At 45.3% G+C, this 16,188-nt stretch overlaps 1 protein-coding gene across 1 annotated transcript; it reads left to right on the forward strand.

Annotated features, from left to right (window-relative positions):
• Positions 1–491: 491 nt before the first annotated feature.
• On the forward strand, positions 492–15,436 carry LOC311149496 (V-type proton ATPase subunit S1-like; the record flags this gene model as incomplete). The annotated part of the gene is made up of 6 exons (XM_084186685.1): positions 492–592; positions 12,446–12,501; positions 14,036–14,112; positions 14,316–14,566; positions 14,772–15,066; positions 15,170–15,436. 6 exons carry the CDS (start codon positions 492–494, stop codon positions 15,434–15,436), a joined length of 1,047 nt encoding a protein of 348 aa, XP_084042811.1.
• Positions 15,437–16,188: the final 752 nt, after the last annotated feature.

The raw sequence follows: 16,188 nt of genomic DNA on the forward strand, positions 1-16,188 counted from the left end.
TAGCTTCTTTTGCCTCCCCGTAAAATAATGTTAACATCCTGTCCTGTCCTCCTACACAATCTGACCTTGACATTCACAGGTGATTGTTTTTTTTCTCTCTCTTTCTCTCTCTCTCTCCGTGTGTGTTTGTGCGTGTGTGTGTGTTTGTGTACGTTTCATGTACATTATTGGTCTGGAATAGGTATAATGAGACAAGGGGTGAATAAGAATAAGCCTGTCTATACTTAGGGTTCGCCTGCAGCTATGCTTGCATGAGAGAGAGAGAACGAAAGAGAGAAAAAGAGGGAGGATGACAGAGAAGGGAGGAGGGAGGGAGAGGTGGAAAGGAGGGGCTGTGTGACCGTGTGAGTATGACGCACATTGATCTCTTCTCCTGCGTTGTGATTGGCTGCTACGACTGTCTGTCAGTGAGCTCAGCGGCTGGCGATACAAGGAGGGAGAGCAGACAATGAAGTGGAGCTCACCAGCGGCAGTCTCCTCTCACTGTCTCAATGGCTGCACACGTATTCCTCTTGCTCTCCTCTGCCTTGCTGTCTGCCCTCAGCCAGCCCACCCTGTCCTTCGATAAAGTGCCTGCACTCCTAGAGAGAAGGTAAATACCCTCTGTGTGTGTGATTGGGGAGAGTGAGGGGGGTGGGGGGTGGGGGGGTGGGGGGGTGAAGGAATCCAGGGATGCTGGGAGGCTGATGTGCAACGAGGGTCTTTCTCTCTCTCTCCCTCTCTCTCTCTTCCTTTCTCTCTCTCTCTCCCTCTCTCTCCCTTCCTTTCTCTCTCTCTCCCTCACTCTCCCTTCATTTCTCTATCTCTCCATCTCTCTCCCTTCCTTTCTCTATCTCTCCATCTCTCTCCCTTCCTTTCTCTCTCTCTCCCTCTCTCCCTTCCTTTCTCTCTGTCTCTCCCTCTCTCTCCCCTTCTCTCTGTCTCTCCCTCTCTCTCTCTCCCTTCCTTTCTATCTGTCTCTCCCTCTCTCCCTTCCTTTCTATCTGTCTCTCCCTCTCTCCCTTCCATTCTCTCTGTCTCTCCCTCTCTCTCCCCTTCTCTCTGTCTCTCCCTCTCTCTCTCTCTCCCTTCCTTTCTATCTGTCTCTCCCTCTCTCCCTTCCTTTCTCTCTATCTCTCCCTCTCTCCCTTCCTTTCTCTCTGTCTCTCCCTCTCTCTCTCTCCCTTCCTTTCTCTCTGTCTCTCCCTCTCTCCCTTCCTTTCTCTCTGTCTCTCTCCCTCTCTCTACTTAAATACACAAGGCATCAGATCTGTAAAAGCGTTGTTGAATCTGTGGCCGGATACTGTATGGTTGTGTATATTTTAGCATGCATCAGGCATTTGTAATTGATCACACGGCTGTTGTCTGTCTGGCAAGGAGCAGGTAAATAAGGCCAGGACAATGGAAAGGAGGGGAGAGTAGGTACAAAACAGAGGGATGGGACAGAGGAGAGGAGGGGCTGGTCTGTTGGGCTCTGTTTACAGATGCAGAGAAAGAGGGAGAAAGAGGGAGAGAGCGAAAGAGAGCGAGAAAGAGCGAGAGAGAGAGAGAGAGAGAGAGAGAGAGAGAGAGAGAGAGAGAGCGAGAGAGGGCCTTTGTCAACACTGCTGCTAGGGGCAGTGACGTTGGGAAAGGTGCAGGAATCAATGTTTATCTCTGCATGGAATTTTTATCATTGATGGCAGAGAATTATTTTTCTTTCTCAGCACCACAAAGGGGGGCAATGTTGAGGCTTTATGCTTTCTCTCTTGGAAATATACTTCATAAAATTACAGTTTTATTCACTATATATCAATTACAATCAATTACAGTCAATACTGCATTGAGAACTACTGGTTGTTGTGAGGATTCTAATCGTTTTCTGTTCATATTCATATTTCAGATGTGACTATTTTTGCCTTTTTTTGCTTGACACGTCAGGTGCAACTAAACAATTACCGGGCCAGTATACTTGTGTTTGTTTCCATTGAATAGTTTCACATACTATAGACAAAGACATTCTGGATCTCTGTAATTGTATATATTTCCATGCTAATGTGTCATTCCTCGCAAATGTGGACAATGTCAACAGGCTTGACAAATTCTTGGTTTTCTCATTACTTTGACCATCAGCTACCTTAGTTGCACTCCTTACTTCTATCTTTCAAAAGTTAGAGCTGCATCTTAAAAACAAACAGAAGACAATAACTTCTATAGTTCTCCCATGTGTTTGTCTGTCTTACTACAGTATATTGGTTCCTCTCTGCTCTGTCACAAACTGAGATTCTGTTATATAAGAAGAACAGCCTTTCATTTCAAAGAGCTATATTCACTGGCTAGAGAGTCATAGGATATATATGGTAGTGTACATTCAGGTGGGAACGTAGGATAGTAGAGAAAGATCCATATGAAAGGTAGAATGGTAGCTTTATAGTTTCAAGAGGAATGTTATTAGCTACGGTCCAGTAGGTTTTCACGCCAACCCTGTTCCTGCAGAGCTACCGTCCTGTAGGTTTGCACTCCAACCCTGTTCCTTGAGAGCTACCGTCCTGTAGGTTTTCACTCCAACCGTGTTCCTGGAAAGCTACCGACCTGTAGGTTTGCACTCCAACCCTGTTCCTGGAGAGCTACCGTCCTGTAGGTTTGCACACCAACCCTGTTCATGGAAAGCTTCCGTCCTGTATGTTTTCAGTCCAACCCTGTTCATGGAAAGCTTCCGTCCTGTATGTTTTCAGTCCAACCCTGTTCCTGGAGAGTTACCGTCCTGTAGGTTTGCACTCCAACCCTGTTCATGGAAAGCTACCGTCCTGTAGGTTTTCAGTCCAACCCTGTTCCTGGAGAACTACCGTCCTGTAGGTTTTCACTCCAACCCTGTTCCTGGAGAGCTACCGACCTGTAGGTTTTCACTCCAACCCTGTTCCTGGAGAGCTACCGTCCTGTAGGTTTTCACTCCAACAATGTACCTGGAGGGCTACCGTCCTGTAGGTTTTCACTCCAACCCTGTTCCTGGAGAGCTACCGTCCTGTAGGTTTTCACTCCAACCCTGTTCCTGGAGAGCTACCGTCCTGTAGGTTTTCACTCCAACCCTGTTTCTGGAGATCTACCGTCCTGTAGGTTTTCACTCCAACAATGTACCTGAAGGGCTACCGTCCTGTAGGTTTTCACTCCAACTCTGTTCCTGGAGAGCTACCGTCCTGTAGGTTTTCACTCCAACCCTGTTCCTGGAGAGCTACCGTCCTGTAGGTTTTCACTCCAATCCTGTTCCTGGAGAGGTACCGTCCTGTAGGTTTGTATTCCAGCAATGTACCTGGAAGTCTACCGCCCTATAGGTTTTCACTCCAACAATGTACCTGAAGAGCTACCGTCCTGTAGGTTCACGCCAACCCTGTTCCTGGAGAGCTACCGTCCTGTAGGTTTTCAATCCAACAATGTACCTGGATAGCTGCCGTCCTGTAGGGTTTCAGTCCAACACTGTTCCTGGATAGCTACGGTCCTGTAGGTTTTCACTCCAACCCTGTTCCTGGAGAGCTACCGTCCTGTAGGTTTTCACTCCAACCGTGTTCCTGGAAAGCTACCGACCTGTAGGTTTGCACTCCAACCCTGTTCCTGGAGAGCTACCGTCCTGTAGGTTTGCATTCCAACCCTGTTCATGGAAAGCTTCCGTCCTGTATGTTTTCAGTCCAACCCTGTTCCTGGAGAGTTACCGTCCTGTAGGTTTGCGCTCCAACCCTGTTCCTGGAGAGCTACCGACCTGTAGGTTTTCACTCCAACCCTGTTCCTGGAGAGTTACCGTCCTGTAGGTTTTCACTCCAACAATGTACCTGGAGAGCTACCGTCCTGTAGTTTTTCACTCCAACCCTGTTCCTGCAGAGCTACCGTCCTGTAGGTTTTCACTCCAACAACGTACCTGGAGAGCTACCGTCCTGTAGTTTTTCACTCCAACCCTGTTCCTGGAGAGTTACCATCCTGTAGGTTTGCACTCCAACCCTGTTCATGGAAAGCTACCGTCCTGTAGGTTTTCAGTACAACCCTGTTCCTGGAGAGCTACCGTCCTGTAGGTTTGCACTCCAACCCTGTTCATGGAAAGCTACCGTCCTGTAGGTTTTCAGTACAACCCTGTTCCTGGAGAGCTACCGTCCTGTAGGTTTTCACTCCAACCCTGTTCCTGGAGAGCTACCGACCTGTAGGTTTTCACTCCAACCCTGTTCCTGGAGAGCTACCGTCCTGTAGGTTTGCACTCCAACGCTGTTCATGGAAAGCTACCGTCCTGTAGGTTTTCAGTCCAACTCTGTTCCTGGAGAGCTACCGTCCTGTAGGTTTTCACTCCAACCCTGTTCTTGGAAAGCTACCGTCCTGTAGGGTTTCAGTCAAACCCTGTTCCTGGAGAGCTACCGTCCTGTAGGTTTTCACTCCAACAATATACCTGGAGAGCTACCGTCCTGTAGTTTTTCACTCCAACCCTGTTCCTGCAGAGCTACCGTCCTGTAGGTTTTCACTCCAACCCTGTTTCTGGAGATCTACCACCCTGTAGGTTTTCACTCCATTAATGTACCTGAAGGGCTACCGTCCTGTAGGTTTTCATTCCAACCCTGTTCCTGGAGAGCTAGCGTCCTGTAGGTTTTCACTCCAACTCTGTTCCTGGAGAGCTACCGTCCTGTAGGTTTTCACTCCAACCCTGTTCCTGGAGAGGTACCGTCCTGTAGGTTTTCCCTCCAGCCCTGTTCCTGGAGAGCTACCGTCCTGTATTGCACTCCAACAATGTACCTGGAGGGCTACCGTCCTGTAGGTCTTCAGTCCAACCCTGTTCCTGGAAAGCTCACGTCCTGTAGGTTTTCACTCCAACCCTGTTCCTGGAAGGCTACCACCCTGTAGGTTTTCACTCCAACCCTGTTCCTGGAGAGCTACCGTCCTGTAGGTTTTCACTCCAACCCTGTTCCTGGAGAGCTACCATCCTGTAGGTTTTCACTCCAACCCTGTTCCTGAAGAGCTACCGTCCTGTAGGTTTTCAGTCCAAACCTGTTCCCGGAGAGCTGCCATCCTGTAGGTTTTCACTCCAACCTTGTTCCTGGAGAGCTACCGTCCTGTAGGTTTTCACTCCAACCCCAGTTGTAAATAACCTGATTCTGCTTATCAAGTAGCTAATTATTAGAATCTGGTGCGCTAGATTAGGGTTGGAGCGAAAACCTACAGGACGGAAGCTCTACAGGAACAGGGTTGGAGAGCCCTGAGCTAGAGATTACCTAGGGAAGGGCTAAATCAAATCAACACTTTATTTTGAATGGAATATTAAATATTTCAGCACACTTACAGTAATTATTCACATGAAGGAAAGTGAAAACTTAAAAATGTATCGTAATAAAATGGTAATAAAACAGTAATAGGTGAAATACTAATGATGTGGTAAAAATGTATTTAGGGGTAATGTCAAATCTTCTCAGGATTGGAGAAGGACAGTCAGAGATGCTGCATACAGTATAGACTATGGATGACAGCCATGTCCAACATCACAATACTTTTCAACTGATGAACATTCAACATCCCTGTTATCTTAAACTTACCTGTAAAACACACATACATTCGTACTGATTCATACGTTCTCTTTTTATTCATACTGTTTTACCTCTCTTATCAAAGTACTCATAAAACAGAGGACTATTTTCTGACAAACGTAATCTTGACCAGTAGCAGGGGTCTGACTCCTGATCCCAAGCAGACCTCGCTAGATTTATCACACCCCCAAATCTGTCCTGAGGTCAGGTCTTAAGCATATAAACACAGCCACCTGAGTGGCAGCAGGGGACCTTAGAGTCTCTCTAAACGCTTTAGTCTTAATCTGCCCTAATAGTCTATTATTAGTCATCGCCTGCACATACAATTAACGTATCAAAGACATGTAGGCAGGGGTAACGCAGACAGGCTATTGGTGCTTAGTGATAATGCCTCCTGACCAGGATAACACAGATTACAACCTCAACGAGGCTCCCCTGAATAAATGAAGGGTAAATAAAACAGATGACAATTGATAAATATCCTGGTAAACTACTTGATGTATAAGGCAGAGGTAGAGAGAGGCCCTGAGAGGTAGGAGAGGCTGAGAGTTCAGTGAGGTACCTATCTCCATCTCTGTAGAGCAGTGCTTCTGAACAGAGTGACTGCATTGGCAGAGTGGGCTTGTCCTGTTTACTGTTTGGTGCGTACCACACCTTCTCTGCTCCAGTACAGCCCAGTAGAGAGTGTATGTGTATCGGTCTGTTGTTTGTGTTATCATTTGTCAGTGTATGTTTGTGTGTGAATGTGTGCATGCATACAGTACGTATGAATGAATGTCTGTGTCTGGACATAGCTGCATGACTCTTTGTATATTTGAATATGCACATGCTCGTGCGTATAGTTTATATGTGCCTGTTTGAGTGTGGGTCCATGTGTCCCTGTGTGTCCCGGCGGCAGATAGCCTAGCGGTTAAGAGTGTTGGGTCAGTAACCGAAAGGTCGCTGGTTTGAATCCCCAAGTCGACTAGGTGAAAAATCTATTGATGTGCCCTTGAGCAAGGCACTTAACCGTAATTGCTCCTGTAAGTCGCTCTGGATAAGAGTGTCTGCTAAATGACTAAAATATAAGTGTGTGTCTGTCCCTTTGTGTTGATGAATGCCTCTGTGAGGTGAGCCAAGGAGAGTGGCTGTGGCCTAGCTTTGATTATATAAAGGGCCTGTTCAGCACCCGGGCTCCGTGTGACAGCCTCAGCCAGTAACAGGGCTGCAGCTGACCTGGCCAAACTGGCACAGGAACAAACGGCTGGGCTTACATGCGTATATATACACACGCTTGCAAGGCAGCCTCTTCTAGCCAGCTGAGGCCTGGGTATTCACTCGTGTTTGGAGCTGTGATGTTTAGGAAACCAGCTAATGAAAGGACCTATTAGTGTAGTTGAGGGTAAAATGAGGTCTTTACTGTCATTCAGCGCCGTAGGCCCTCGTGTTTATTTAGTTACATTCTATGCATATTGGGTGTAAATCAGATGGGATGTTTGCATTGAGCGGCCGTGTTGTTATGCGTCTGTTTATTTTACGCTGGGCGTCTGGGCAGGAGAACAGATGCAGGTGATAAGTCACAGACGTCAACCAGCCTGGCATGCTATCGCAGTCTCACACGCCAGGGCAAACTGCCAAACAACACTACCAGGGCACGCACACATATCAAGAATCCAACACATCAACTTCCAACATCGTTATCTCAGCACCTCCATCTTAGGGTAAGCTCAGTCTGCATTAGATCTGCTGTAGCCTGCATCAGAGAAGCTAAACTCCATCGTAATTTGATTCATACACAGAACATAGCAGCTTACTCTACGTAGTGTGCGCAATGGAGATGACCAACGGTAGACTACAAGGGACACTGTCGTCACAACAGTGGCGGCTGGTGGAGGGAGAAATCGGAGGATGGGCTTATGGTAATGATTAAAATGAGATAGAAAAGGCATCAAATCCTTGGAAACCATGTGTTCATTATCATGACAACCCATCCAATCAGAAAGTTCTGGGTCAATAAAGGCAACGGGGACATTAGGAAAAGTGCTCCAGGAGGGCAGGTAATCCAAACAACCAAAAGGAGAGAAGGTGACCTTGCTTAAGGAACATTAATTAATTACGTATTTGCGTATTTGATTATATGTAAGTAAACACGTCACCAACTTAGTACAGTAGAAGTATACACACCTCAGTAGCAGTGTGACACTGTCAGCAGAAGAACGCCTGGTCGTAAAGCATTGCATTTATGAGTGTTATTTTTTCTGTTTTTGTAAATGAAGAGGCTCTGACAAAAGGCCAACACTTTTTGCTAAATAAATAAGTGATAGCCTACAAGTGGCAAGCTTATTTTCTTGTAAAAATGTCAATCTACTACGGTAGAGAAAAATCTTGCTTGTGATGTGTGTGTGCCTACTTATAAATAAAAATACTAATTAAATGTTCCTTAAGTTCATCAACTCTCCTTTGTTTTGGAAACAATTAGGCTGTTGTATCCTTTAGACAACCTCTGTGCATGTTTAGACATTGTGACTCTTTGCTTCCTAACATGTAGCTAGAATACGATTAAGGAGGATAAAGGAGGATTAGACACATACTGTCTGTCATAGGTCAAAGAAGTCAGGAAGTAGACATGGCAGGTATCTCTTCCAATTGTTCCAATGCACATAGTCCAATTCTCTACCCTTCTCCACAAAGAGTGCACTTATTCTTTCCCCAACTAATCAAAGCCAGCTTGGTTGAAGCCTATGATTAGTTAATATGTTGAATCACATGTAGGTATATTGCTTGGCTGGAACAAAAGCTTGGACCCACACAGGCTCTTTGAGATGAGAATAGCCACTCATTGTCTAATCTCTCTTCTTGTCATGCTGCTGGACCTGGAGCTCTCTCTGCTCCCAGTTCATCCTGGTGCTCTCCTGGCACTAAACTGTGTTTTTAGCCCCAGAGACGTTGCTCCAGTGTTCCACCCCTACACTAATCCTGATCCCTCAGCTGGCAATGAGATGCCCCTGGCCTGGCAGGAACTTCCCCTGTTGTCCCCATCTGGCCCCCTGGACGGACGCTAACTGATACTAGGGTGACCTTCTTCTATTTAAAATGTTTTTCTTTTACCTTTATTTAACTAGGCAAGTCAGTTATGAACAAATTCTTATTTACAATGACGGACTACACCGGCCAAACCCGGACAACACTGGGCCAATTGTGCGCCGCCCTATGGGACTCCCAATCACGGCCGGTTGTGATACAGCCTGGAATCGAACCAGGGGGTCTGTAGTGACGCCTCAAGTACTGAGATGCAGTGCCTTAGACAGCTGCGCCACTCGGGAGCCCAATCTAACGCTTCCTGAACAGCAACCCCTCTAAACCCTGACTGCTAACAGCTCACTTCTCAGAACTAATTAAGCCTGTAATAATAAGACTGGTAATTGTCCTTGACTTGAGCAACAGCCCCACCAATTATCTACGTCAAGCCAAAGCTAGCTTTATCGAGGCCCGGTTTCCTGATAGGGATGGAATTTAGGTTTACGAGTGTTTTAATGATGCATCGTTCCTACAACGGCCGAAGATGTAACACTCGTTTCCCAAAACACCTAATAGAGAGAACGTTCGCTGAATGCGTCGTTAGACCATGTGTCGATACTGGTAGGATAGAAAGAAAACCATCGCTGCTCTCGGATCAGCTTTCTGAATTCAAATGTTATGTTAACATTACAACTATTCCACAATACTGACGACGGATCAGCTCCTAGAGAGATATTATCACCAATGGCTGCAAATATTGAGGCGGTTTATTATGCTTAACCAATAATAATGCACTAAATCACAGATTGGGCACATCATTGCCATGTTGTTACGCATCATGAAATATAGGCAAAGATTACAGACAGTAGCCTATTGGTAAAACATAACTCAATTGACTGAACATGGAATTGATTTCAGTATGATTGAAACAATTTAGGCACATATGCAGTCATCTGGCTTCCATTTGAAGCATATTTGTATTCTTCACTTGTTTTTAACAATTGCAAAGACTTTGGCAACTTTGTATTTGTAGTTAACTTGGTTCTGCAGTTATCGGCGGTCACAGTCAGACAGATAAACTTCTTGATTCTATGTTTAGCAGAGATCTTCTGTGAATACAGTGACACGGAAGGGCAAAAAAGCATCTAACGACGCACTTGGCTGTTCTACTAGTGGTCTGAAGCAGTCAGTAAATAACGAGCATTTTCAAGTGCAACTTTAGTAACAATGGTTTTAACGATGCTCTTTGCGCTCACATTTAACGATGCTCCTACGAAGGTTCTAACGATGAACTTAGCTTTAAGATGCTTTTGGGAAACCGGGCCCTGGGCAATAGCACCAGAGCTAACTGCCCCAGACCATTTAACTACTCCTGAACAACAGCTTTTGTTACAGCTCTCTGGAAATAGGGTGGGTGACCACTAGACCATGTCACACTGGGCAACAGTTGGTTGAATCAACGTTGTTTCCACGTAATTTCAACAAAATTATTAAATGTGATGACGTTGAGTCAACATGGAAAACTGATGGGATTTGCAAAAAGTAAATGAATGAGACATAAATTAATTTCTGGATTTATTTGTTTTTTCACCCAGCCTTTACCTTAATGCAATGAGATGATTAAAATGTTTGTTTGGTTTTACTTTGAATTCACATTAGTTGATAACTCAATCAAATGGTTATCAAAACTTGACATTGAACTGACATCTGTGCCCAGTGGGGTGTGCCTCTCTGATATCCCTTCCTGAAATCTGATTATATAATCTTGAGCCAGGTGGACAAATGCACAGAGCCATGTTACTGGCAAGTTACTGTCTGATAACAGCAGATGTGTAACAACACAAACATGCCCAAGACTGGGGTATTAAATGCCCCAGATGGATAGCTACCCCCAGAGGAAATGATCAGGGTATACAAAATTGAATAAAATATAATTTATTCAAATCCAGCTGATCAGGGTTCTATTAAACAGCCTGTCTGTCTAATACCTGGTAGTGTTCAGACAGTGAATTCCATCAGTTTTGGTGTACAGGTCTATATAAATTAACAGCTATTGCTGCACAATTTACTATAGGGCCCAATTCAGTCAAGCAAAGCAGAGATAAAGGCAAACCGCACAGCAAGTTCACTCACAATGTTTACTTTACGCTGAGTTGTCAATTTGGGTTAAAAGCTCCACTCCTCAGTCCCTGCAAGCTATTCCTCTCACAGACATTGTCATTCGATATTGACGCAAAAACATCGTATGAAGTGCTTCAAATAAAGGGCACACCATCAGAGTGAATCTTTTCCTTTATCTAGGCCAAGCTGCACTCCAGCTATTTTTTTAAAACTTTTCCTGTTGAAAAACAATATCCCATGTATAAATATGGTAATGTTCACACACTTAAGTGTAAAAAAAAATATGTTTTGAGAAAAATAGTTTTTTTTTTTTGACAACTGCAAACTTCAAGTAGTTGTCCATTCAATGAGTTGGTCTGATGGATGCACTGTGATGTCATCGGAGAGTGCAACTTTAATGGAATTGGGTGCCTTAGTTTGGTCACCAGCCTGATCAGTTCTGGGTACTGACTGACTGTACAGCCCGTCTGTAAAAGCACTGCTCATTATCTAACCCAGTTCCCACACATGCACACACGCTCGAACACACACACACACACACACACACACACACACACACACACACACACACACACACACACTGATTGAGATAAACCACCGGGGGTCTAAGCCACAGACAGCCTGCATGGTAAAGCTGGGCATTATGGACAAAAATATGTATTCTGATAATTTGACTGAATTATCACGATTACGATAAATAGAACGATACGTTACTAACATTCATTTGCACCTGTTAGCCTACTTTTATACATTACCTTACCCTTAAAACTACTACTACTACTTTGAATGTTGTAACTATCAATTGTACCGTTAGCAATAGCCCAAATTAGCAGACTTATTTCCTTTCAAACTTCAGATTTCTCTAGTAGGATACTTATTGGGATTATCGATATCAGTAAAATGGCCTGGATAAATGGTCGGTACGGTCGGCGTCGATCATTTTCCTTTTATCTTCCCAGCTCTACTGCATGGTCAGCCTGGTCAGCATGGACAGGACAGGACAATACAAAGCTGACCGATCACAACTACACTGTCAAATGACTGTGTTTATCCTCTGATACTGCATGTAGGCCACTGCTAGTGTCAAGGTTTGAAATTAAATAAAATACGTTTTGTTTTGTTTTGTATTGGGGAGATATACCACCAACCCCACCCATTACCAATGTGTAGCAGCCACCAGCATGCCAGCATTTTGGTGCCAGAAAGTAGTGGTAGGGGGAAAACATTTATACAGTTACATCTCAGGATATTATTTTCGACGATATATCGTGTCCTTTTGACAATATTGCAATATTATATTTGCGTTAGTTGGCTGTATCTGCACCAAATCTTCTTTATAAATAGGGAGCCAATTTGTTTTCAACACTTATTTCCCTGACTGATCCAAACTCATTTTCTCATGGCTCTCTCTTGTCCCTCTGCAGCAGACATATGGTGACCAATATGTTTGGAACATCGAATCGCAATAAAATCACAGTATCGAATCGCAATACATATATGATCGTGAGAATTGCAATACACATCGTATCGCCACCTAAGTATTGTGATAATATTGTATCGTGAAGTCCCTGGCAATTCCCAACCCTACCAGAAGGCTCACCAGACATTGGCTATGATGATCTGTTTAGTGATCAAAAGGTGAACTTTTTAAAGTATAGTATCATATGTGGACATAGAACATTTCGGTTGGCCACTGTCAGTATAGCTTGCCTATATGGCCTTGTGCTGGTTTGAAACCTACCCTGGCAACTCTGAAAAAATTTGCAAGGACATGTAGCTGTATCTTTTAACCACATTGTCATTTTCTCTTGTCTCTACAGCACAGAAGACGACTATGTTACAGAGGTCCCATACCCAGCTGTGAGAATCAGAGCGGGTAAGTAACAAATCATGTCTCACATGATTATGAGCCTGATGCAATCAAACCTGTCTTAGCCATGTTTATGCAGTATTGGTTTAAAAACTACTGCCCATACATACAGCTTGAAGCATCAATGTCAGTGTAGGTAGGCAGTGTATTTGTAAGCAAATACACTGCTCAAACAAATAAAGGGAACACTAAAATAACACATCCTAGATCTGAATGAATGAAATAATCTTATTAAATACTTTTTTCTTTACATAGTTGAATGTGCTGACAACAAAATCACACAAAAAGTATCAATGGAAAACAAATGTATCAACCCATGGAGGTCTGGATTTGGAGTCACCCTCAAAATTAAAGTGGAAAACCACACTACAGGCTGATCCAACTTTGATGTAATGTCCTTCAAACAAGTCAAAATGAGGCTCAGTAGTGTGTGTGGCCTCCACGTGCCTGTATGACCTCCCTACAACGCCTGGGCATGCTCCTGATGAGGTGGCGGATGGTCTCCTGAGGGATCTCCTCCCAGACCGGGACTAAAGCATCCGCCAACTCCTGGACAGTTTGTGGTGCAACGTGGCGTTGGTGGATGGAGCGAGACATGATGTCCCAGATGTGCTCAATTGGATTCAGGTCTGGGGAACGGGTGGGCCAGTCCATAGCATCAATGCCTTCCTCTTGCAGGAACTGCTGACACACTCCAGAGCTAACTGTCACGTGCTCAGTGTGAACCTGCTTTCATCTGTGAAGAGCACAGGGCGCCAGTGGCGAATTTGCCAATCTTGGTGTTCTCTGGCAAATGCCAAACGTCCTGCACGGTGTTGGGCTGTAAGCACAACCCCCACCTGTGGACGTCGGGCCCTCATACCACCCTCATGGAGTCTGTTTCTGACCGTTTGAGCAGACACATGCACATTTGTGGCCTGCTGGAGGTCATTTTGCAGGGCTCTAGCAGTGCTCCTCCTGCTCCTCCTTGCACAAAGGTGGAGGTAGCAGTCCTGCTGCTGGGTTGTTGCCCTCCAAGGCCTCCTCCACGTCTCCTGATGTACTGGCCTGTCTCTTGGTAGCGCCTCCATGCTCTGGACACTACACTGACAGACACAGGTAACCTTCTTGCCACAGCTCGCATTGATGTGCCATCCTGGATGAGCTGCACTACCTGAGCCACTTGTGTGGGTTGTAGACTCCGAATCATGCTACCACTAGAGTGAAAGCACCGCCAGCATTCAAAAGTGACCAAAACATCAGCCAGGAAGCATAGGAACTGAGAAGTGGTATGTGGTCACCACCTGCAAAACCAGTCCTTTATTGGGGGGTGTCTTGCTAATTGCCTATAATTTCCACCTGTTGTCTATTGCATTTGCACAACAGCATGTGAAATTTATTGTCAATCAGTGTTGCTTCCTAAGTGGACAGTTTGATTTCACAGAAGTGTGATTGACTTGGAGTTACATTGTGTTGTTTAAGTGTTCTCTTTATTTTTTTGAGCAGTGTATATTTTTGCCAAATAGTATCTGACAGTTTAATTTGTGTGTCTGTTTGTCAGGTGGGATTGATGGAATGAGCTTGGTGGCTGAGGGTTATGTGCCTACTGAGGAAAGCCCACTCAAAAGATTACTGAAGGTAGAGGTCTCTCTCTCTCGCTCTCTTTCTATCCCCTCTCTCTCTGATCCTGTGCATCGTAGTATCACATCGCCCCCTAGGGGACACTATTCAGATGCTCTACAGTTTGTTTTACTAGTCTTACTATTACTACCATGATAACTAAGTGTGTGGTGTTTCTTGCCAATCAATTATATTCATTGATCCAATATCCCTCTCTGCAGCTGGATGGCTGGCACCACCTCAACCAGCATGGCCATGGCAAGGGCAAGAGAAAGCTGCTCCAGTCCCCCATCTTCGGGCCATACTCCCCCCTGAGCGTGGCCTACAATGGCAAGACCTGCATCCTGTTCAAAGCCAAGCGCTTGGCCGTCCGCTACAAGAACCACACCTTCATAGACCTGACGGAGAAGACCTTCGGACCCAACGCCCCTGTGGACACCAAGGGATCCATCTGCACCAAGGAGAAGGCTACGTAAGTACTGTAAATCATGTCCAACCGTGAGTTGTATCGACTGCTATGTAGCTATCAAATAACTTGAAAAAGTTTAAATTATACATTCAATTCATGGAGGAAAATATTGTTACAATGAGATGAGTACTGTATATCTCACACAGGAGATACCTTCTAAAGGCCCGGTCCTTTTCAATCAACATAATGAGTTTGTTTTTGTACACAGGCTCTCACTGAAGTTTGGCGATGTGGAGGACCTCAGGGGACTTGTTATCAGGCTGCAGATGTCCAACACGTTCTACGAGTCGGCAGGGCAGAACTGGTTCACCTTAGACAGCGTACACATCCACTACAACTGGACCCATGAGGCTACATTCAACGCCAGCGAGGTGTATGCCCCTGCCACCTCCTCCTATCACTGCCAGCATGTCAGCAGTCAGCACAAATATGACACCCTCCTGGTACCCAGCTCACACACCGACACCTCAGCTAACTGGCACATCACGTTCACTGACTTCCAGGTATGGGGCTTTGGCCGTTTTTATTGACTGATTGATTTATCTATACAAAAACCTGTTCACTTCACCTTGTAATATTTCCAATTTCCTCTCCTCCTCTCTGCAGATCCAGGCGTTCAACGTCATGTCTGATAAGTTTGCGTCGGCCAGCGACTGTGCCACCTTCCTGACCCCAGCCATACTGATGGGGCTGGTGACCTCTCTGATCCTGCTGTTGGTGTTGGCCTACGCTCTGCACATGGTGGTGCACCTCAAACACATCGACCGCTACGAGGAACATAAAGCTATGGTGTACTTCCCACGTAGGCTGAGCAAAGCTCTAGAGCGCAGGGCCTCACAGCAGTACGAGCTACCCGACAAGAACTGCCTGTGAGAGAGGGAGGAAGAGAGAGGGAGGAAGAGAGAGAGAGAAGATAGAGAGACGTGGATGCTGGTGAATGAAAGTGGGAAAAAGTTACACCCACACTGTTTTCCATGCTTCCGAATGTTTGTTTACTAGTGACAACTAGTTTGACCTGTTGGCTTTTGCCTGTTCTCTATTATAAGACCAACATGTTAACATGTTATCACTACTAAGCTATCACATTTTCTGGAGCATTAAAACTGTGTTTGTCTACCATTCTTCCTTTTTTTCCATTGACCTGAACCTTCACATTCATTTCCTAACTAAGGTAATTGGATGTTAGACCCTCTTGATCGTGGGGTTAGAGGTCAGGAAGAGACCAGGGGCCCTGGAGGGACACAGTGTCACCAAGCTTTCACCTCAGCCAGGCACTGAAGCACCCGATTCAACAGATAATGACTGCAGCTAACCCTGCCATCGTCCAAGCCTGCTTAGGGGCCCTCACCCCTTAGCATAACTGGGCTTTGGTGTGTGGAGTCCCCGCTCCCCATCCTAGCATTGACACATTGCCAAATTCACTATCTCATCTTCAATACCAACACAAGGAATCCTTTGTCGAATCTCATGGCATATTCAGTGAATTAGCTGCACGCTGTCATAAGGTGGTCTAGCACAGTGTTTCTAAGGACCCACTGGTAGATCACAGACAAATCTTACTGGGTTAAGATTGTACTTGAGCTGGAAACTTGTTTGAGATAATTTGGAGGGTATCTCAAGAATTC

Source organism: Coregonus lavaretus (genome assembly GCF_964263955.1).
Source record: "Coregonus lavaretus genome assembly, chromosome: 22".
Lineage (NCBI taxonomy): Eukaryota > Metazoa > Chordata > Actinopteri > Salmoniformes > Salmonidae > Coregonus > Coregonus lavaretus.